This window comes from Bos indicus, chromosome 6 (assembly GCF_029378745.1).
Source record: "Bos indicus isolate NIAB-ARS_2022 breed Sahiwal x Tharparkar chromosome 6, NIAB-ARS_B.indTharparkar_mat_pri_1.0, whole genome shotgun sequence".
NCBI classification, from domain to species: domain Eukaryota; kingdom Metazoa; phylum Chordata; class Mammalia; order Artiodactyla; family Bovidae; genus Bos; species Bos indicus.
Window position 1 is genome coordinate 95,349,297 of NC_091765.1, and position 24,680 is coordinate 95,373,976.

At 38.0% G+C, this 24,680-nt stretch overlaps 1 protein-coding gene across 1 annotated transcript in view; it reads right to left on the reverse strand.

Annotated features, from left to right (window-relative positions):
• The window catches only part of ANTXR2 (ANTXR cell adhesion molecule 2), a 180,332-nt gene that overhangs the window by 109,710 nt on the left and 45,942 nt on the right, over positions 1-24,680 (reverse strand). Inside the window, exons 10-11 of the mRNA XM_019962996.2 lie at positions 22,781-22,850; positions 6,912-6,990 (exon numbers count right to left, since the gene is read on the reverse strand). Coding sequence (XP_019818555.2) covers positions 6,912-6,990; positions 22,781-22,850 — 149 coding nt within the window. The remainder of the gene's footprint in view (positions 1-6,911; positions 6,991-22,780; positions 22,851-24,680) is intronic.

The window sequence follows — 24,680 nt, forward strand, 5'->3', positions numbered from 1 at the left end:
TGTTTGGGTTAATACCTAACAAATTTGTTGGACGACCTTCCAAGTAGCCATCTGTTGGATCAATTCTTCCTAACTATAGTTCTGAACAAGTAGCATTTTCAGATGTCTATAAAGACAAGTTAGCCGAGGAGACCAATTAGAGACAGTACCTTGGGGCTTCCCTGGTGGCTCAGATGGTAAGAAATCAGTTTGCAGTGCAGGAGACCCAGGTTTGATCCCTGAGTTGGGAAGATCCCCTGCAGAAATGAATGGCAATCCACTCCAGTATCATTGCCTGGAGAATTCCATGAAGAGAGGAGCCTGGCTGGCCACAGTCCATAGGGTCAAAAAGAGTTGAACACAACCGAGCGACTAACACTAACTAACTAACTCAGGTGTTGGTCAAGGCTGTGAAGCCAAAACTTTTTAAAGTTTCAGTTGGAGACAGAACCCTGAGCTTGATTTGGGGGTAAAAGGAATATATTTTCTAGTTGTCCTGGACGCATTCAGTCTTCGAACTTCACCTGCATCTAACTTCCTTTTCTTTATTCAAAGCAAGCTATAGGGTAACAATGAAAAACTGTACTCTGCCAAACAGATGTGAACTTCTAGTGAACTTCTAGTCATTAAAGAAGTATAAAAACAAATCAGAGTTACTACTGTACTTGCAAAATAACTACAAGAAAAGATGAATCACTCAAAAGTTTCAAAACTTTGTGACTAGCATGTTGCAATTTATCTAGAAAATAATTAATCACAACAACCACATTAGAATAAAATAGAAACAGAAAAGGAGAACTAGATCTCCATAACTCCATTTCCATGAGTTGAGAGCTTGGGAAAGAAAAAAAACAGTCATAAAATAAGTGATGATTTCATTTACTGGATTCTTTTGAAATATTCCATATCAGGCCAAATCAGCTCATCAATTTCATAAGATACCTAGCAAGCTAAAACAAATATTTTACATTACTATACAGCTGGGAAAATTGAAATAAAAATATATTACATGAAATTCAAAGGTTAGTGTACATAGTTGGTTGAACATAGCCATGCCCATTTGTTTATATATCTATAGCTGCCTTTGCGCTAATGGAAGAGTTGGGGAGTGCAACTGTATTGCCACCAAAGCTGAAAATAATTACTATCTGACCTTTTACAAAAAAAAAAAAAAATGCCAACCTTTATCTTACATAAATCAGATCAGGACCTGGTAATGAATGGAAGATTGTGCAACAGGGACAGACAGACAGGTTCAATTCTCAATTCTAGCATTTACTCGACTATGAAACTGAGCAAATAATTTAACCTCCAGACTCTCCAGGCTCCCAGTCTCCCCTTTCTTGGGGGCAGTGAAGGCTGAAATCATTTAATATTCTGTGCATTAAGCTGTGTGTACCCTACTGAGAGTTAGATCCACTTACGAGAGGAAGCACCTTCTACTGTGTTTGCATAGACAGGCACTAAAGATTGGAGGTGGCTCTCTGTGTTCCTAAGTTTTCTCATCTGTAAAATTAAGATCATAATAACAGCCTTCTCTTCAGTGGTGAGAATTACATCATAAAGTGCTGAGCACATGTGCAAGGCTTAGCAGTGTCTGGAATGTATCTCTTGCTAGAAAATACATTCTTAGTGTATTATTCTAAAAGAATCAGAAAAGCAGTGGTTCCAAAGGGGAGAACAAATATCTCTCACTGCATTTTTATAAACAGAGACACATTTAAGAGACCTTCTGAAGGGACAAATGAAGAGAATGGACTCCCTGAGGGCTTCCCTGGCTGTCCAGTAGTTAAGACTCTGTGCTTCCAAAGCAGGGGACATGGGTTTGATCCCTAGTCAGGGAACTAAAGTCCCACATGCTGCCTGTTCATGGCCAAAATTAAAAAGAAAAGAGAAAGAGAGAGAGAGAACAGACAGCCTAAGTCTAAGCCCTCCTCAGACCCTAAACTTAAATCTCTTAAATCTAAACCTTAGTATCCCCACTTCAAATATATAGGTACTGTCATTCATTCCTTTAACAAAGAATTTGGAGCACCTGCCTTGTGTGAGCACCAGGCACCAAAAGGGAGGCAGTGAGCAAGCCCCAGACTGCAGAGAGGCAGAGAAGTAAACAGGAAATTACAGACCAGTGACATAAGTGCCTTAGTAGGACTGAGCCCAGATGCTCCTGGAGAACAGAGGGGATTCTTTATTTGTGGGATTTCCACAAAGGATTAATCAACTGCTAAGGCAATGGTATTTTATTTGGTGTGACTTTCAAATGCCTATGAAGAGCCAAAAACATCATCCTAGAATGAATAAGATTACTAACCTAATTACCAATATCTGAATATTTCAAAACATTCCCTAATTATCATATCCAAATATGCCTGAAAGGCTAGGTATCACATAAATACAATGCCCACTATTTTTTATATCATAGTATTACCCACTGTCCTCTTCTATTCTGAATAGAGATGTAATGCACACATCCACTGGTCCTTTCTCATCAGCTCCAGTCTCACTTTCCATATCGATAAAAGGGTAATATTACTACCATCCACAAGGAGAAGAGGGCAGCAGAGGATAAGATGGTTAGATAGCATTACTGACTCAATGGACATGAATATGAGCAAACTCCGGGAGAGAGTGAAGGACAGGGGAGGCTGGCGTGCTGCAGTCCGTGGGGTTGCAAAGAGTCGGACATGACTTAGTAACAACAAAACCAGACATATTTGAGCTTGAATAAAAATAATGACTAAATCTAATGAGGAAAAAAAGAATCATCCCATGGTTATGTAAGTAAATACTTATGTTGTACATCTTAAACTTATACAGTGCTATATGTCAATTATATAAATAAAACTGGAAAGAAAAAACTCTCTAAACTTTGTCTCCACAGAGTTAAGCTCAACCTCTCATGAACACAGATTTTCTTTCCTTCATTCATTTTTAATATGACAGCTCTGTGTACTAAAGCTGAGGAATCACAGACTTGTAGGATGAACTCTAAGCTCTTTTTTTTCCAGGTTGTTGATAATCTGATCTAAATGTTCTATTTTCAAGCTTTCCTTCCACTGTTTTTACTCCAACCAGAATGATCCTGAGACAGACATGGATCCCAAGACCCTCTGCTGCACAGTGCTGCAATGCTCATACCTAAGCCTCTCCTCCGGAGAAGGCAGTGGCGCCCCACTCCAGTACTCTTGCCTGGAAAATCCCATGGATGGAGGAGCCTGGTGGGCTGCAGTCCATGAGCTCGCTAAGAGTCAGGCATGACTGAACGACTTCACTTTCACTTTTCACTTTCGTGCATTGGAGAAGGAAATGGCAACCCACTCCAGTGTTCTTGCCTGGAGAATCCCAGGGATGGGGGAGCCTGATGGGCTGCCGTCTATGGGGTCGCACAGAGTCGGACACGACTGAAGCGACTTAGCAGCAGCAGCAAGCCTCTCCTCCAACAACAAAATACAAAGAAACTGTAAGGGACTAAAAATACATGTATGCATGCACAGTTAGGGCAAATTTTGGACAAAAGATACAAAGATACCAAAAAACCAAACTGCCACTTCTGAAGAGTTGGAACAAAAGCAGGGTATTGCCCAAGCCTGCTGCACACAACACCACCTAAGGGGTGGGCAACCACCTAAGCCACCCCACTGGCCCAAGCCCTGGACACACCAATACCCTCACCCCATAAAAGGGACAAACTCCCTGCCCAGCAAGCAGGAAAGCAGAGGAACTTCTTGTGTGTTCTCATTCTCCCTTGCTACAACAAGGGCCCCAGTAAAATCTTGCCTGAATTTCTTGTCTAGCCTCTGATCAATTTCTATTGATGAAGGAGGCCAAGAACCCTGGTAGGTAATAATCCTTTTAACACACTGTCATACAATGTCATCACTGCGGATGGTGACTGTAGCCATGAAATTAGAAGACGATTACTTCTTGGAAGGCAAGCTATGCAAAATGAATGTATTAAAAAGCAAAGACATCACTTTGACAACAAAGGTCCATATAATCAAAGCTATGGTCTTTCCAGTAGGCATGTACAGATGTGAGAGTTGGATCATAAAGAAGGCAGAGTTCCAAAGAATTGATGCTTTTGAACTGTGATGCTGGAGAATACTCTTGAGAGCCCCTTGGACAGCAAGATCAAATCAGTCAATCCTAAAGGAAATCAATCCTGAATATTCTTTGGAAGGACTGACATTGAAGCTGAAGTTCCAATACTCTGGCCACCTGATGTAAACACCCGATTCACTGGAGAAGAACCTGATGCTGGGAAAGATGGAAGGCAGAAGGAGAAGATGGAGACAGAGGATGAGATGATTGGATGGTATCACTGATTCAATGGACATAAACTTGGGCAGATGGTGAGGGATGGGGTAGCCTGCCATGCTGTAGTCCATGGGGTCACAAAGACTCAGAAAGACTTGGCATTGAACAACAACAACCATGTCACCTTCCAATGGCTCCCTGTTTCATTTAGAAGAGAAACTCAAGTCCTTACAATGACTTATAAAACCCACTATGATCTCTCCCCTCCCTCTACTCTCCTCTACTCATCTCAATCCTCCTCCTCCCCTAGCTGCCTTTACCCTACACATTGGCTGCCTGTTCCTCTTTAAGCCAGCCAGGTACAGTCCCACCTTAGGCTCTGTTTTAGCTGCTCCCTCCACATAAACACTGTTCCCTTACATGGTCTTCAGGGCTTACTCCCTCACCTTCCTCAAGTTTTCCCTCAAATCTCTTCTCATTGGAAATGACTGAGATCCCTTGTTTAATATTACAACATGTCCCCACACTCTCTCTCCATCTTTGATACAACTAATGTCCCTTTTTTCTGAAATCACCTTACTGTTAAACCACCTCTAGTCACATTCAGTTCAGTCGCTCAGTCATGTCCAGCTCTTTGCGACCCCATGGACTGCAGCACACCAGGCCTCCCTGTCCATCACCAATTCCTGGAGTTTACTCAAATTCATCTCCATTGAGTCGGTGATGCCATCCAACCATCTCATCCTCTGTTGTCCCCTTCTCCTCCCACCTTCAATCTTTCCCAGAATCAGGGTCTTTTCCAATGAGTCAGTTCTTCACATCAGGTGGCCAAAGTATTGGAGTTTCAGCTTCAGCATCAATCCTTCCAGTGAATGTTCAGGACTGATTTCCTTTAGGATGGACTGGTTGGATCTCCAGGGACTCTCAAGAGTCTTCTCCAACACCACAGTTCAAAAGCATCAATTCTTCAGCGCTCATCTTTCTTTATAGTCCAACTTTCACATCCATACATGACTACTTGAAAAACCATAGCCTTGACTAGACAGACATTGGTTGGCAAAGTAATGTCTCTGCTTTTGAATATGCTGTCTAGGTTAGTCATAACTTTTCTTCCAAGGAGCAAGTGTCTTTTAATTTCATGACTGCAGTCACCATCTGCAGTGATTTTGGAACCTAAAAAAATAGAGTCTATCACTGTTTCCACTCTTTCCCCATCTATTTGCCATGAAGTGATGGGACCAGATGCCATGATCTTGACTCTCCTGAAAACAAGCAAGACCTAGAAAGACTTCCTCTTTCTAGGAAATATACAACCTATAAATTACAAACGGGTAATATAACTTCAGCATCCCTGTACATGGAAACTGTGTCTGGTTATAAGATCCAGATAAAGATCCTATAACCACACTTGAGTGGAAGAGAGGTAAAAAACAAAACAAAACAAAACAAAAACAGCTAGAGGTACAGAATAGGAGGGATGGAGAAAGAATGCCATATCAGTGAGGGAACACTGAGAAACCATAAACCACAAATGTTTGTAATCTCAACCACATCCTGAGGGACCAGAAAATATACAAACTGCAACATTCACAAAATCTACAAATTGCAACATGAATTGAAGATGAAAACGCCGAGTTGGGGTGGGGAGGGCCTAGCTATTTTTAAAATAAAAAAATGAAAACAAGTGTTGAAAAAGAGGTATCCAGGGAATTCAATAATGACCCAAGAGTCCATATGGATGCTGTTTTCCCTGCAATGTTTTCTTACAAGAAGAAATAAACTATCTCTATACAGATAATATTGAGTTGCCTTTTTTTTTTTTTTTCTGGAGGAAGGATGTCTCTCAAAGTAAAAGATCAAAATGTAAAACCATCTCATGAAATCATGAGATGTGGGACAATGTTTAGGTTTGGGATTTTGGTCTTTTGAAGGGCAGGAATTTTTTTTTTTTTTTTTTGCTCTGATTTATTTATTTTTTACAAAGAAAACGCAATCATAAGACTAATAGCCATGTTATCAGTTCCTTTTAATGCTTTGTGTTTTCATGTTCAACAATCTAATATCAAGACTTAAACCCCCAAAATTAAGGAAAACATTGTCTTATCAATGGAGTTTACATCTAAAAATACTGCATTTTAGGTCCACTATGATCTATGATACAAACCTATCACCTCAATTAAATTATAACTTCAATATAGTTTTAAGCCAAGATATTATCAAGCTTTCAAAATCAAATTCCTTACTCATGCAAAAATACCAACATTAAAATGGACAAAATAATAAGCTCACTCATTAAGATGCACTAATAATTTCAAAACCATGATAAATGTCTTAGATACTACAATGCAACCTTCATTAAGAGAAGACATTACTTTCTTTATAGTTATTGTTTTAATAAAAAAAATATCTTCATTTGGAAATCATTCTCCTACCTTATTCTGATATGACTTTCCAATTTTATAAATGTCAAAACACAACCTATACTCGCTTAAAATCCCTTTTAAAATGAAACTAAAGGAAAATGCAGAACAGTCTACAAGTGCAAGTGTTTCCTCGAGACGGTCTTCAGTGTCATCCTTGTACTTCACTGTAGTGTGCAGCGACACCGAAAGACCATAAATTATTTCTGCGTAGAGTTATTTTTAAAAGGTAACTTTATGCAAACTGTGACTTACACATTCCGTGGCTGTGACTATTAGTGAACTCGAGATGACAGACTTGCCTTCATTAAAACTCACTGAAACATGAAGAGTTCTGAAAGAAAATGAAGAAACAATAATTAACAATGAATTAAAAAGTAGAGCTTTGTGGGAGATTTTTCTTTCTTTAAATAATTCAAAAGTAACCAGAAAGTCTACTTTAGAAGTCAAGTGTCTGGTCAGTTAGCTTTTTTCTTTCTTAGTTCCAGCCCTTACTCAGTAGCTAGAGGCAAATTCCTTAAGTGATTCAATTGTTTCCAAAAGAGGCACTAATGTAAATAGAAACAGGAAAAATTCCTATAGTCGTCCTTTTAGTTTAAAAATGCTATCTTTCGGACAAAAATTTAATTTAGAAGAATTCCTTAATGCAGAAAAATGCTGAGATTTTTCAGGTTCACAAAAATCTTTATAAAAAGGAGAAAAATCGTTCCATCCCATTTCGCTTTTCCCTGTCTGTAGATATTACAATTATTATAAGATCTTTGTTTAAGAATATAAAAATAACCAACCATTCAAAGATAAAATACAGAGAAAGTGATAATGAAAGACAGAGATAAGCTGAATGGAAAAAAATAATACATGTAAATATCTGTAGGCATTTGTTGTAAATACCCAAGATTTTAACATATCCTGAAAAAGGCAGAGAAAAGAGAGAATAATTTTTGTCCATTACTGAGAACTACTATAATTAAAATACAGCTCTCATTTTGAAAATATGATTTCAAATTATAATTTAAAATAATTAAAATTTCATTAATTCAGGTTTTATTATAGTAATTCGTTAATTGGGATCAGTTGGTAATTTTTTTTTTCATAGCTTTAAGAAAATGGCAACCCACTCCTGTATTCTTGTCTGAGAAATCCCATGGACAAAGAAACCTGGTGGGTTAAAGTCCATGGGTTCGCAAAAGCCAGACAGGACTTAGCGACTAAACCACCACAGAAGATAGCAAAGAGGGAATAGTGACAAGGAGATTTTTAAAGGAAACAGCTCTTTTCCAAAAGAGTTTACAAAGTATATTACCTATAATAATCAATATACCAAGAAAACAAAGCTATCCATTCACTAAAGTGAAATAGGCAACATTTTGTTAATCTAGCTTCTATACCACACCATGCCCCAGTGTTCACAAAATATTATAAGGTCCAAGAATTAAGAGCCAGAAACTTTGCCTTAATTACTCTGGATTAGTAGAATCTTATTAAATTTATTAGAGTTCTACTCTAGGCCTTGAATTGTGTGTCAAACACTATTAGTTATAGACAGAATAAAACAGAAGCAATCTCAAGCCACTGGTAAGATTTCCAATAATGATGGCAGAGATGACAAATATTATTCAGTTCCTGCCAGATGCTATCCTGGGCATTTTATGATATTATCTCATTTAATTCTTATAACTCTTAAAGTAAGGAGTTTCACAGTTTTATAGCTGAGGAACATAAGGCCCCAAAATGCTAATTACCTTGTCCAAAGTGGTAAAGACAGGATTCTTACAAATTTCGAGTTCTTTCCATAATACCACTGAGGCTTGAAGAAATGAAAGTTCTTATTGTGTTTTTCTTTTTTATTATTCTCTCAATGTGATATGTAGCTTGGGTTTTTACAGTGCTAGAGTCTCCAGGAAAGATAAAACTAGTAAACTTCTAGCTAAACTCTTCTTCAAAATTCAGGATAACTCCTATTAAAAATATTCCCTGTAAATTATTCCCTTCAAAACATTTTGTTTTTAAAAATATGTTTAACTAAATCCAGAAACAAGCAAGAACTTAGGGTGTTTATGTCAACTTTACTGAACTTCTGTGAACTTCCAACACAGAATGAGAAGTGGCTTATTTAGGAAGGTAAATTTAAAATTACTTGCTTATTCTGCAGAATTGAGTGCCTTGTTTTGTTTTGCTTTTTTGAAGACTAAGCATAGTTGAATCCAAAAATAATGTTTCCTAGATCTTAATTCCTCCACTCTAAAGCACGCACCAGAAAGCATATGACACAGAAGGCATGGTTTTGGTTTTGGGCAAGATTTATTTGAGTCATAACACTGCGTGATTGTTGCAGATAATCTTATTGATTCAACTTTGAAGGGCTCAGTAGACATTGACATAAATTGTTCATAATCTGGCAGGTAGAACTCACCAGACATGAACCAGTTCTCTAATTAACAAAGGAAACATTCAAAACATTTAATGATTATCCAAATGGAATAAAAACAGAAGATATTTTTACAACAAAGTTCACTCTTTTCTATAGTTCCCCATAGCATGCTGATGAGCTCTTGTAGGCAACCAAAACAATTGCGTATTATTCCTAAAATCTGTCCAGTATCATGTGGTTGGTGAAATAAAACTGAGTTAAGTCTCCACAGACATGGAAATCCACCTGATGATTCTTTGGATACATGGATTCAGTTGAAACAATATAACCTTCCCCTTCCTGAGAGCAGTAGTAGCATTATCAAACTATTACCATTAACAACAATATTAATAATGATGGCATTTGTCAATTCCTTACTATGAACCTGAGAGAGTTAATTCTTAGGTAGGTTGATAAGGAGTCTGGGGCCCTCAAGGAGGAGAAAGGGGTCCAAAGCCATTGGGGAGGAGAAAGGGGTCTGGAGTTCTCCAGGAGGAGAAGAGGACAAATCGGTTTTTTCTACATTCCTTCATCTTAGTCACATAAAATGTTTTTTTCTTTAAGCCCAGAGTTAATGGCTCAAGGGTATGTTTTTCCTTAAGCTCTGTACTAAGGATTATATAACAATAATTACTAAGGATGTATCTTGCTCAACGACATGCTTCTCCCTTTTAACAAGGACCTTCTGACTAATCTTGTTATCTTTAGATGTATGCTGTGGAAGAGGGTCAAGATCTATGCTGTGGGAGTGGGTCTGGTAAAAGTATGTAAGACCTCCATTAGACTAGCAAGGGGGGCACTCTCCATCCCCCTTCCGATATATATGTCAGAGGCTTTCTATATACCTTTTTATACTTTAATAAAACTCTGCTATACAAAAGCTCTTGAGTGATCAAGCCTCGTCCCTGGCCCCGAAGCTAAATCTTCGGAGATCGTGAATCTGACATTGTTCACCATAAGCTGTCAAACCCAATGCATTACGCATCTTCTCATTTAATTCTCACAACAATCCACTGAGGGAGGCTATACTATTATCTGCATTTTCCAAATAAGGAACATAAAGCTTAAAAAGGTAACCTGCCCCAAACTGGACTTCTCTTGACTCTGTAGTCAAAGGCTCTCACTTCTATTGCACATTACCTTAATCCTCGATAAATGCTTTAGGGTCTGATATCTAATTTTTGTTCACTGGCAAAACTGTCACTCCTCCAACTTTTTACAACATTCATGTTATTGCTCGTGGTTAATTACATTGGCATTTACTATACAATGAAGAGGGAAATGGCAACCCACTCCAGTATTCTTGCCTAGAGAATCCCATGGACAGAGGAGCCTGGGAGGGCTATAGTACATGTGGTCACAAAGAGTCAGACATGACTGAGCAACTAACTGTTACTATATAAAATACTTATTTGTGAATATATCTGTATATTTTTATATGGATATATATTTGCTGGTAGTTTTTTCAGAAACGTTGCAAGCCTTAAAAACATACTCTAAAAGTTATTTCTGCTTTTACATTTTGTTGTTTCTTTAGAAAAATATTTTGAGATTATTGGTATGATAATGGCACTGTGTGGATCACAATAAACTGTGGAAAATTCTGAAAGAGATGGGAATACCAGACCACCTGATCTGCCTCTTGAGAAACCTGTATGCAGGTCAGGAAGCAACAGTTAGAACTGGACATGGAACAACAGACTGGTTCCAAATAGGAAAAGGAGTTCATCAAGGCTGTATATTGTCACCCTGCTTATTTAACTTATATGCAGAGTACATCATGAGAAACACTGGGCTGGAAGAAACACAAGCTGGAATCAAGATTGCCGGGAGAAATATCAATAACCTCAGATATGCAGATGACACCACCCTTATGGCAGAAAGTGAAGAGGAACTCAAAAGCCTCTTGATGAAGGTGAAAGTGGACAGTGAAAAAGTTGGCTTAAAGCTCAACATTCAGAAAACGAAGATCATGGCATCCGGTCCCACCACTTCATGTGAAATAGATGGGGAAACAGTGGAAACAGTGTCAGACTTTATTTTTCTGGGCTCCAAAATCACTACAGATGGTGACTGCAGCCATGAAATTAAAAGACGCTTACTCCTTGGAAGGAAGGTTATGACCAACCTAGATAGCATATTCAAAAGCAGAGACATTACTTTGCCAACAAAGGTTCGTCTAGTCAAGGCTATGGTTTTTCCTGTGGTCACGTATGGATGTGAGAGTTGGACTGTGAAGAAGGCTGAGCGCCAAAGAATTGCTGCTTTTGAACTGTGGTGTTGGAGAAGACTCTTGAGAGTCCCTTGGACTGCAAGGAGATCCAACCAGTCCATTCTGAAGGAGATCAGCCCTGGGATTTCTTTGGAAGGAATGATGCTAAAGCTGAAACTCAGTACTTTGGCCACCTCGTGCGACGAGTTGACTCATTGGAAAAGACTGTGATGCTGGGAGGGATTGGGGGCAGGAGGAGAAGGGGACGACAGAGGATGAGATGGCTGGATGGCATCACTGACTCGATGGACATGAGTCTGAGTGAACTCTGGGAGTTGGTTATGGACAGGGAGGCCTGGCCTGCTGCGATTCATGGGGTCGCAAAGAGTCGGACACGACTGAGCAACTGATCTGATCTAATTGGATCTGAATGGCACTGTTTGATCAAACCAGTCAAATCTAAAGGAAATCAGTCTTGAATATTCATTGGAAGGACTGATGCTAAAGCTGAAACTCCAATATTTTGGCCACCTGATATGAAGAACTGACTTATTGGAAAAGACCATGATGCTGGGAAAGATTGAAGGCAGAAGGAGAAGGGGACGACAGAGGATGAGATGGTCGGATGGCATCATCAACTCGATGGACATGAGTTTGAGCAAGCTTCAGGAGCTGGTGATGGACAGGGAAGCCTGGAGTGCTGCAGTCCATGGGGTCGCAAAGAGTCGGACGTGACTGAGCGACTGAACTGAATGGCACTGTTATGAGTTGGTACCTTTGTCCAAAGCTCTGCCCCTCCATTGATGGCACACAGATTGATAAAGCCACCTCATCCTTTAACTTGCCCTTTCTTTGCCCTGAGACTCCAATATATGCATATCATGTTTTGTCATATTTTATGTAATTCTGCTAGAATTTATGGATTTCTCATTCCGATCGCTATATAACCTCTGTTGCTGGTTAGTAATGTTTAGAACAGTAGAACTCATACTCTCAGTTACAGAAACTTAATTATGGACAAAAATGTATTAAAGTCATTGTTTTTATGTAATTCCACACATCAGTGAGAGGTGAGTCAAGAATTTATCTTTATTTGTCCCAAGAATAAAATAAAATTGTAAAAGAGGATAGATTCTGCCCACATGTTGGGGAATCAGGAGTTCTAGGTTTGAACCCTAGTCACTATACTCTCAATCTTGCATTCCTTAATCTGTAAAATGGGGATACTTGTACCTACTTCAGAGTTTGGGGGAAAAAAGCTTGATAAAATAATGTCCTCAAAATGTCCAACACAGTGCTTAGAACACAGCAGATACTCTATACATTACTGTAACATCAGACTACTTGTCAAAAAAATTATTCAGAATATCAAAATACTTTTATACCAAGCTAAAAAGCAACATAGATAATACTGAAGAATGTATTGCAGCAATGAGATAATTGCCCAATACTTTTTTGTTTAAAGAATTTCTCTTCCCCTTACTTCCATATAGAGAAAGCTAAATTGTTCGAAAAATGCCTAGAATATAATATCACGCAAGTTTATTTAAAGAAAATTTTCAGAGCTATTTCCTTCCTGTTACAAAATGTTATCTTGACAAAACCCAACATTACAACTGTGTTGACTGTGTGCTTGAACTTAACACTTAAAACTACACTGCAAATTGGTTTCTGAATGTCTGCCAATAAGTTCAACCAATCGCTCAACCAGTCTATTGTTCTAATATTTATAAATTACCTACAACAGGCCAAGCAAGGCTGTGCTTGGTAATAGGGCTGCAAAAACAAGTAAAACACAGAATTACAATGTAACTGAAAAAAAGTCACATAAAACAATTACAATAGAATGTGATATTAACTAAAATAGGTACCAGCAGAAAGGTACTAGAGCACAATGTATGAAATACAAGTAACTCAGCCTTGCATGAGGGCATCAACAAAGGTTTCCTGCAGGAAGTCATCTCTATGATGAATCCTGAAGAATGATCAAGAATTAGTTGGAAACGAGATTAGAAAGGAATCTAAGAAGACGGAGCACTATTTGACAATCTAGAAGATAAGAAAGGCACAGAATAGTCAAGGAACTAAAAAGTCATTCAATATGGCAGCAACACAGAATATGACAGTGAGAATATATGGTTTGAAGCTGAAAAGGAGAATAGGATAAGGATCATGAAGAACCCAGGATGCTATATTTAGATGTTTGGGATTAGTCTTATGAACTTCTAAGACAGGTAGAAATCTGGTCATAATTGTGTTTTACAAATATCACATGTGTTGCATCGTAACGGTTGGAAGAGTAATAATTTCTACAGTAGAAGACCAGTTAAGAAAGTCATGGTGTATTCCACTCTTGGAAGGAATGTAAATTGGTGCAGCTACTTTGAAAAACAGTATGGAGGTTTTTTAAAAAGTTAAGAATGGAACTACCATAAAATCCAGTTATTCCACTTCTGGGTATTTATCTAAAGAATGCAAAAACACTAACTCAAAAGATTTATGTACCTTGATGTTAACTGCAGCATTATTTAGAATTGCCAATATATAGAAGCAACCTAAGCGTCCACTGATCGATGAATGGCTAAAGATGTACAGTGTACATGTACAATGGAATAGTATTTAGCCTAAAGGAGACAGAATCTTGCTATCATGATAACATGGATGGATCTTGAGAGTACTAAGTGAAATACATCAGATGGAGAAAAACAAGTATGTATGATTTCACTCATATGTGGAATATAAAAGCAAGCAAACAAAACAAAAGCAGCACATAGATACAGAGAACAGACTGATGACTCCCAGAGAAGAGGGGGTGAAATGGATAAATGGAGTTACTTCGGATGGAAACTAGGCTTCTGGTGGTAAACACGCTGTAGTGTATACAGAAGTCAAAAGTTAACATTGCACACATGAAGCATATATAATATTATAAACCAATGTTATCTTAATTAAAAAAAAATTTTTTTAAGAATTTCTTAGTACATTTCAAATAAAAACCAAAGTAGAATTGAGTCAAATAGTGTCAATGGGGGTAGGGCAAAAATGAAAACTGAGAGATATTAAGGAGTTAAAAATAGAAAGGACTTGGACATTTATAGGATGCAGGAAGTGAGGAAGAAGGGAGTAGTTAAAGATGACTTCAGAGTTTCTGTCTTGCACAGGAAGGTGGGTAATCCTGAATAGGAATCATGAAAGGAATAGGTTTGAATGGAAGTACATGAGTTTAATTTGGGAACTTCAGGTTTAAGGTGCCTAGGGGAAATACAAGTGAGTGAGTTGACATCTGGATAGTAGACACCTGAAAAATTGGCTTAAAGCTAAGGGAAAGATCTTGTTTGGAGATTGGGAGCTCATCAGCACTAAAAGGAAGCCTTCGAGAAGGCGAGTTTATGGGTTAGGAATCCAGTCATGGTGAAAACTGACAAGGAACCACAAGAAGAGGAAGCACAGGTGACATCAGAGAAGAAACAGCCAGGGAGGCTGGACTACGAAGTTGGGAAAGATAAGGGAGAACTTTCTGAGACAGGACTGGCCCACCATGCAGATAATTCTGGGTGTTAAGGGAAGGTGGGGCTCAGAACCCACGACTCTTTCAACTTTGTTTTCTACAAATTGGTGCTACATTGTTTAGAATTGTATACAAATGTTCATTTTCTCTTTGCTCCATCCTCAGAATATTTTTTTTTCCTCAGAATATTTTTAAGTAGAAGGATAGAAGAAACCTAAACATCTTAACAAAAAGACTGTTGGAAGTGCGTTTTAATGTCAATTGCTTCTCAAATTAATAGCAATAAAACTAAATTCAAATGTACTAAATGTTTTCCACATGACAAATTATTCAATAGTATTGGGATATTTAATGAAGTAAATAAAATTCAAGGTACTAACAGTCACAGTGCTTTTATTTAATGTTAAAGATGTATGAAAATTCCAAAACAGGAGAACAGCTCAGTGCCATATGTTATGGTTACTCTGATCTGACAAATTTCATACTCCATGAAATATGGTTGACAATCCACAGTAACCTATTTGCAAAGTATTCATTTGCTGTTTACTTTATGCATAACCAATAAAAGACTGCCATTTTATGATCCATTAAAAAAGATGAAAAAATTAAATAAAATTGTGAAAGACATTTGCTGAAATAAATAATTTACCTCCAATTTGCATATACTGAAAATTAAACTGGTAACTACTCAAAAAGTTATTTAAATTATGTCAACTGAAGATATTTTGAAACCAAGTGCTACTATTTAATACTCTGAAGAGTTTCTTAAAAGTTAGCTTTATGCATAATAAATTATGAGTTGAAAGTCAAATTTCATATTTGTGAATAAAGATTCAATTTCTAGTTATGAATATAGATGTAAATTAATGTTTCATCTAAGAATATTTTCTTCAAAGGGTAAAAGGATAAAATCATTAAATAAAATAATTTCTTTTTGAGATACTCAATATAGTTATATAAAACTGAAACAAATACACTGCAGTCAGGAAGACTGCTAGATTTTAGAAGAAAAAAATGCTTTATCAGAGAAGTACTGGATCACATCTAAAGTTGTATTGGAAATGTTTTCAGTATTACACTGAAAATAACCCCTTTTTAACTGCACTGTGTATTTTTCAAAAGTGTTCAAATGATGCTTGGAAAAGATCACTCGATTTTTAGTGTCTTTCATCCAAAAACGTCATATGTCTTAATAACAGTAAAATCTTTAATAATATAACATTTAGAAATAGATCTATAAGAGGATTTAAATACATATTTACTTGCCCAGAGGCTTAGTTGGTAAAGAATCTGCCTGCAATGCAGGAGACCTGGGTTTGATCCCTGGGTCAGGAAGATCCCTTGGAGAAGGAAATGGCAACCTACTCCAACATTTTTGCCTAGAGAATCCCATGGACAGAGGAGTCTGGCAGGCTACAGTCCATGGGGTTGAAAGAGTTGGAAACGACTTGGCAACCGAACTACCACATCTTCTGTATCATCTCATGGCTGTCCCTCCTGGAACACTTTTAGTTACCAAAACACTCACTAAATGTTCTAATTTCTACAGATCTCTTCCTTATACTGAGCTGAAATGTGCCTCCCTTTACCTTTCATTCTTCTCTTGTTCTTGGAGCAATACAGAATAAATCAAATCTATCTTTCACACAACAGACCTGAAGTTTGAAGGAAGCTGAGGTGTCACATCTAGATTATGTCTTTTTCAGTATTTTAACTGCATCCTATTTAACATTTTAACACTTGACCACATTCTATTAGCCACCCCTGAATGTACGTGAATTAATTATTGTTTCTCTTAAAAGGTAATTTCCAGAACTGAAAATCATATTTAGGATCAAGATTCAATGCAGATTAGGTGAATTTATCACATTTACAGGGCTTCCCTATGGCTCTGGCTGCCAATGCAGGAGATACGGGTCGATCCCTGGGTTGGGAAGATCCCCTAAGGAAATGGGAACTCACTCCAGTATTCTTGCCTTGGAAATCCCCTGGGCAGAGGACATTGGCTGGTTACAGTTCATGGGGTCACAAAAGAATCAAACATGACTTAGTGACTAAAAACAACAACATATATACAAAAATGTACAACATTTGGCCACCCTGTGGCCTAGTGGTCTTGGAATGAGTGGCTGAGTTCCCCTCCAGACATTCACCCCAGCACAAGAGGCTGTCAAGGCTGTAGCTTGGTGTCTCTGGCAGGCCAATGTCCTGGCAACTGAAAGGAAACCCAATGATGGACACATTCACATCTAGAATGTCTGCTATGGGGCCTAAGTGCTGTGGATGCTTCTGGGCATGCTCCATCCGCTGGTCCCCTACTATAAGGAGTTCATCTCAGGCCATGGCTTTGCTCAGAAGCAGCTTGTTATTTGGAAGCACTCAACCACGGCCTTCCCTGGTGGCTCAGCCGGTAAAGATTCCTCCTGCAATGCAGGAGACATGGGTTCAATCCCTGGGTCGGGAAGATGCCCTGGAGAAGGGAATGGCAACCCCCTCCGGTATTCTTGCCTGGAGAATCCCATGGACAGAGGCACCTGGAGGGCTACAGTCCACGCGGTCGCAAAGAGTTGAACACGACTGAAGTGATTCAGTACACTACTGAGAACAACCATGGCCAAGGTGGCTAGGCTCACAGGTCACACAATTCAGGTCTTCGGTCCAACCATGAGCTCAGCAGGGGCCCTGCAGCTATGGCACGGCTCTGATTGGACCCTGAACAAGGGGGGAAGTGGGAAACCAGTGCAGCAAAGCAGCCTCATCCAGCATGTCACCTGCTGAGGATCAATTCATCACCTCAGTTTTTGAGTGCTTTTTAAAGAGTTTTTCTGATTAAAAAATTGTGTCAAGTCTCCTTCTCAAAAAAAAAAAAAAAAAAAAAAAACCTGACAAGATGAAATTCACCTAACCATACAAATATATTAAAACTGTTCATGTGAGAAGCTAGGCTAAAGGCAGAATTTGTCAAACCAGGAAAGGGAAATGGAATCAATTTTATTCCAGGCAAAATTCATTATACTGAAAAAAATAACAACACTGAAGAAAATAAGATTCTATCACCAAGTCAGGCTCTAACCCCAAGTCTGCCACACATGCATCTCCATGATCCTTCAGTATCAGCTGCTTCAAATTTTCCACATACACTTGATGTCCCACCTCCTCTTACTCAAAACACTCTGTCAACTGTCTTTCCACACAGCCTTTTAAGAGGACTAATACTATCAGTTTCATCTGATTGAGATATTTATTTCATATTTGCCAGAAGACTCTGGCCAATGTTTTTGAAAGCACATTTAACTATACCATATGCCTCCTTAAATCATCTCTATCAAACAAGCTGTAGGATAAGGCTCTGGTTCATTCTGTTCTGGTTTTCTTTCTTCACAATGTGTTTATGTATATTTACCCAACTTGCTCTGTTCTTCCTGCCAAATTACAGGTTTGAGATCTCAACTAGTGCAGAGCAGCTGTGCTACTGTTGGTGTCTCACCAAACGAGGGTCAGCAAATGAGCCCGTTTCGCGAGAATGGGGACACCTGCACATTCCACTCGAAAGGCGACTGCCCTCGAAAGGGTGGGATCCGCAGGGCTTCACAGAGTCCTTCCTACTTAAGACGTTTTGGTACAAATAAACCACTGGCAGAAACTACCTTCCAATCTGTACATCTTTCTGGGTAAGACAATATGTTTAACCATAGGACATTTTTTAAAATTAAATTGTGTCCAATGGGAAAAAAAAAATAGAAAAGAACTACCTCCTTTACATTCTTTCTGTTTAATGACTAAGAATCTGTGCATTTTGGTGTAAAATTCTCTACCAAACAAAGAAATGTAATACACAGATATCCCCTCAAAGAAAGGACTCCAAAGATCCATTCCAGCAATACTAAGCAATGATATACCCGGAAAAGATTGGCCCAGATAGCTTTAACTTTTGGTTTCTCCCTGACATGCTGCTGTACATGCATGCAAAGTCACATCAGTTGCAACCCCATGGACTGTAAGCCCACCAGGCTACTCTATGCACAGGATTCTCTATGACATCAATTTCCAAATGCAAACTTATGTCCTAGCTACCCTGCTGCATTCTTAATTCCCATCTCCAAGAAAACATCTTCATATGAAGCCTCTTTCAAACCAAAATTCATGAGCCCTGGATTTTTAAAGGGATCATCCTCAAAGAAAATGTATTTCAGGAAGTAACATAAAGATAAGAAAGGGACTGAGCGAGCACTCTAATGAGATGAGGCACATGTCTGTGGCTCCAGCTCTGAGACTGTGCATCTGGCTTTGAGGCTGTCTGTCTAGGGTTACTTCACCAGCATGTTGTTAATTATTTAAGTGAGAGAACAGGGGGAACCATCACCACATCTGTCACCCTCACACAGGAAAAACCTTCATTCATTGTTAGGCCAGATGTGTTTATTTGAAACACAGACTAACTAGCGACTTAATGGGTTTGAATCCTTAGCCAAAAGCTAATTAGACAAACACAGTAAAGCATCAGTCACCTTACAAGGCTAAACTGTTTCAGTGGTGTTGATTTTAATCCAATCTCATAAGAGGCCTCATCACCTACAAAAATATCTGAAGGAAATGCAAGGCAGAGGAAAGGTCCAAATGACTTGCAAAGTACTCAGTGGAACATATAATGATGTCGCCAAATGTCCAACACAGTAACAAACAAAATCTTCTCCAATTTTGCCTCAGTGGTATCATGTACTTGATACAAAAAAGAGGAAAGCAAAATTATTTTAGACAGATCTCCTTCCAAAACACTCTCAGCTAGCTTATAGGTGAAATAGTAACATCCAAAAGCCAAACAAAGGATGATTTCTTGTGCCTGATATTGTTTAAAAATCATATAAGACATAATAAATATCAGGCACGAGAAACCATCATTTGTCTGGTTTTTGACGTTAATATTTCACCCACCAGCAAGCTGAGAAGAGGATTTGTCTACAAATCACTAAAAAATTCAAGCGGTATGTGTGGCAGCCTATTCAAAAGGGGACTGTGCCCCAAGGCAAGTTCTACAGAAAACGAATTCAGTGTTGGACAGAACAGGCATATTGCATTTTATAAGTACTTTGGAGAAGAAAGTAAGCTGTCTTACCTTACTAGTCATTACTATGAAAAATCCAACTTAGTTTTCTGCTCTCTTAAATGGGATGACCCCCAAAACAGAATTCTGACCATCTTTCTCCTACTTAAAATACCCAGTAACCAAATGCACCATTTTAGTCTATATATAAATAATGAATCAAAACGTTTGAGAAACATGTAACAAATATTTCACAAATTTATTATGTGTCCAGAATCATGTCCACCAAGAAACAAAACAAATTCATTCCAGCAGGAAGGAGACACAATAACAAACAAACAAATGCTTTGGAGAAAAAGTAAACCAAGAAAAGGAAATAGAGAGTGTTAGACTCAAAGGAGGGAGTAGACTTTATGTATGATTAAATAGGGTAACTGGGAAGGGCTTACTGAGAAGATGATATATAAACAAAACTTGAAGAAGTTGAGCAACTGAGACAAGAGGGGAGGAGTCTCTTAAGCAGAGAGAACAGCAAGTGTAAAAGATGCTGGAGTGGGAGTAAGCTCACATGGTTAATGAAGAGCAAACAGGCCAGGGTGCCCATAACAAAGGGGCAAAAGAGGATAAGTCAGAGATGCAGCAAGGGCCAGATCCTGTAGAACCTTGTAGAACACTGACTGCAGTGATTAGACTTTCAGTATAATGGAGAACTCATTATCAAGGATAAATGAAGGGGTGATATAAATTGATCTGTCTTAATAGAATCACTGTTGCCAAAGACAGAAGCAGAAAGAGTATCTGAGAGGCTAATAACCTAACCAAGAACTGACAGTGGCTTGGTTTAGGATGTATCAGTGGAGGTGGTGGGGAAGGACTGGATTCTGAATATATTTTGAAATCAGAGCTGAGATTTGCTGATGGCCTACATCAGTTCAGTTCAGTTCAGTCGCTCAGTCATGTCCGACTCTTTGCGACCCCATGAATTGCAGCACGCCAGGCCTCCCTGTCCATCACCAACTCCCGGAGTTCACTCAGACTCACATCCATCGAGTCAGTGATGCCATCCAGCCATCTCATCCTCTGTCATCCCCTTCTCCTCCTGCCCCCAATCCCTCCCAGCATCAGAGTCTTTTCCAATGAGTCAACACTTCGCATGAGGTGGCCAAAGTACTGGAGTTTCAGCTTTAGCATCATTCCTTCCAAAGAAATCCCAGGGCTGATCTCCTTCAGAGTGGACTGGTTGGATCTCCTTGCAGTCCAAGGGACTCTCAAGAGTCTTCTCCAAAGAAATCAATAATGACTCAAAGTTTTTTTTTTTTACCTGAACAACAAACAAAAAGGATGGAGCTGCCAATGACTAAGATAGAGAAGACAGCTCTGAAAGCAGACTGGGGGAACAATCAGGGGAATCAATATGGAGTCAGAGATTCAATAAAATAAGACCAAACTTTAAGTCAATAGATTTACTATTGTTAATACAGGACAGTATTGTTCAGAAAGACATTGAGCCCCACTGTGCCCCTGGGGTAAAGATGGCTCAATGTAAAATGGACAGGCCTTAAATCCCAAAGCAGTCTAATTTGATATAAGCACGTTACCAATACTGCTAAATTATTATATGACAAAGAAAACAAATACTTTTTTATAGAAAGAATAAAGATTCTGATAGTCTTGCTTTTATAAGTTATACAGCCCTTTATAACCAATTTAAAATAGAAAGTTGATACCACTCCAGTTCACTCAGTTGACCAGAACCAATGTCCAATAGATATCCTGCATATTTAAGCACCCACATAATTCAAGTGCTCAAGTCAACTTCAAACTGCTAAAATAATTTTCTTACGTTCCACAAAGGAAAATATAATCCTCCCTCTCTGAACTGTATCCTATTCATTATCCTAAATGTTGAAGAAGACTCTTGAGAGTCCCTCGGACTGCAAGGAGACCCAACCAGTCCATTCTAAAGGAGATCAGCCCTGGGATTTCTTTGGAAGGAATGATGCTAAAGCTGAAACTCCAGTACTTTGGCCACCTCATGTGAAGAGTTGACTCACTGGAAAAGACTCTGATGCTGGGAGGGATTGAGGGCAGGAAGAGAAGAGGACGACAGAGAATGAGATGGCCAGATGGCATCGCTGACTCGATGGACGTGAGTCTGAGTGAACTCCGAGAGTTGGTGATGGACAGGGAGGCCTGGCGTGCTGCAATTCATGGGGTCTCAAAGGGTCGGACACGACTGAGCTACTGAACTGAACTGAACTGTTGAACAAGAGAACATGTGAACTATTCACAGTCATTTTCTGCACAATAAAGAGAGCAGGGGGAAAAGTCACAGATGAAAATATTAAGATACTGATAAAATTATCTGTTTATTTTAGGTGACTAAAATAATAGCCCTTCCTCTAAACTAAATAGCTTTTAGTTTATCCAGGTATCATGGTTTATTGCCATACCAAAGAACATATGAATATAGACCTTAACAGGACTGGGACACAACTTAAAGAACAAATATTTCCTAGTCTAAGTTGTGCCTTACTGAGCCACATTCCTTTTGCTCTTCAATCTTAATATTTAAATACTATAGTAATTAGTCAAAATCCCATTTTTGAAATTTGTGTGTGTGTGTGTGTGTGTAAATTCAATACACTAAAATTCAAAACACTGGCCATGGCTTTACTGTTTAAAGACTCTAACAACAGATCTCCAACCTACCCAGATAAATATTTATAGAGTCTTTTAATCAATATTTAAGAAACAAAATAAAAAAGACTTTACCAATTTCAAATCTACTAAGAAACATATAAAGTACTAACCAGAGTGATCTGCCTAGGTTTTACTATTCCATGTTCAATCTGTATATCAACAATAGACAAAACAACTACTGCGTATTGGGTCACAATTTCCTTATAATTTGTAGCTAAAAAGTTTTTAAATGTTTTAATGAAGCACTTACTCTCCAACTTCATGCAGGGTAGGAGCAGGACAAAGCATAGAATTCTGTTCCACACTTACTGGCTTTTCATCTAGAAAATAAGATGCCATTGAATTAATAAGGGGCTTTATGTATCTCATGCAGTTTTATTAATGATATAAAGAGATACAGCAATCAGTGTTCAAGTGTGGGGCATTAGATACATCAGCATGAAAAAACAAAAAGATACTCATCTAAAGAAATAAGAGAAGGAACACAGAATGAAAAATAGAGATTATATGCCTTATTGATATACAGTACTGGTAAATCATAAATTATGATTTTTTATATAACATTCACATATAGTTTGTAGATACTATAAAATTATCACCTTTTCTCCCTCAACTTTGTCAATATATTAGACATTCAAGAAACAATGATATATATTTTAAAAGCAGAATTTTAAAATGATAAAGATAAATATCCAAAGGATAATAAATTTATTTCAAGAGCTTAATAAAATAATTGGGTCTATAACATATAAACAGGCTTCCTAGGTGGCTTAGTGGTGAAGAATACACCTGCCAATGCAGGAGATGAGGGTTTGATCCCTGGATCCTCTGAAGATCCTCTGGATAAGGGAATGGCAACCCACTTCGGTACTCTTGCCTGGAAAATTCCACAGACAGAGGAGCCTGGTGGGCTAAAGTCCATGGGGTTGCAAAACAGTCAGACACGACTTAGCAACTAAACAACAACAAATAATATATAAATACATTTTATAGAATACTTAAGTTGCCTTGCAATTTTCATAGATATGAAAAAAATAATCTAGACTATAAATATTCAGAAAAGCTACATGATCAGATAGATAATCTTAGAATGCAAATTATGAAAATACAATCTGACTCAATTTACTTGAGATTTATTTTAGTAAATTTAATCTCATATAGCTAAACATAAAATATATTTCTATTATAATAAACTCCAACCCATAATCAAAAGAAGTTAGGTAAAGTTAATGCTTAGATATAGATGACTACTAAATAAAAATACTAAAATAATTTTTCCTCTTCAGTTGTAGAACCTACTAACAAGAGAGTTCATTACAAATATTATTGCCTTTCCTTACTAAAATGATGATTTTAATAGAAAAGATAGGAATTAATGATATCATTTACCATGCTGAGACCCTTAACACTGTAATTCAACAAACATATTGAGCAGTTACTTTGCATGCAGACAAAATTGTGCTAAACGGAGAGTTTATAACAATCAGATAAACAAAATTGTAGATGATCCTTTCAAAAAATATTTCTACCAGAGTTCACAGAGTTGCAGCATCTGCCTTACAGTATAAAATTTTAGAAGACAATATAATCACCAACGAGGAGAAAAGTCTTAAAAGAGACCCAAAAAGCCCAGAATATTAAGATCTATTTATTTAAAGAGAAGTTTTTCTCAGAATAAAGATTAAAAATGTTGCACTCATCTGCTTTTTTGAAAGTCAAGCTAGGCAAAGTGAAATTTAATTCCTTAAATATGATAATCACCAACAAATACTGTACCAGGGAGACATTACAGACATATCTTTAAGGCAAGAAGTCTGTCCTCAGGAAACTGGCTGACAACTTATTTGCAAATTAGACAAAGACAGAAAGTGACAATAAAATGAGGTAATAAGTAGTAAAGTAGTCCAAGACTGGTAGACTTTCAAGCAAGAGTGACAAGAAACAAATGTGGAGAAAGAGACAATTAAATCAGGGGGTGGGTATAGTCCACACAGAGAAAACTGGGTTCAACTCTCAGCTCTGCCCAGTATTAGTTGCGTAATCACAGACAAGTTATACGACTCTTTCAGCCACAAGGCCATAAATTGTATAATGAGGATACTTCAGATACAGTCCAGCATTTAATAAGTTATGAACAACTGTTGCCATTA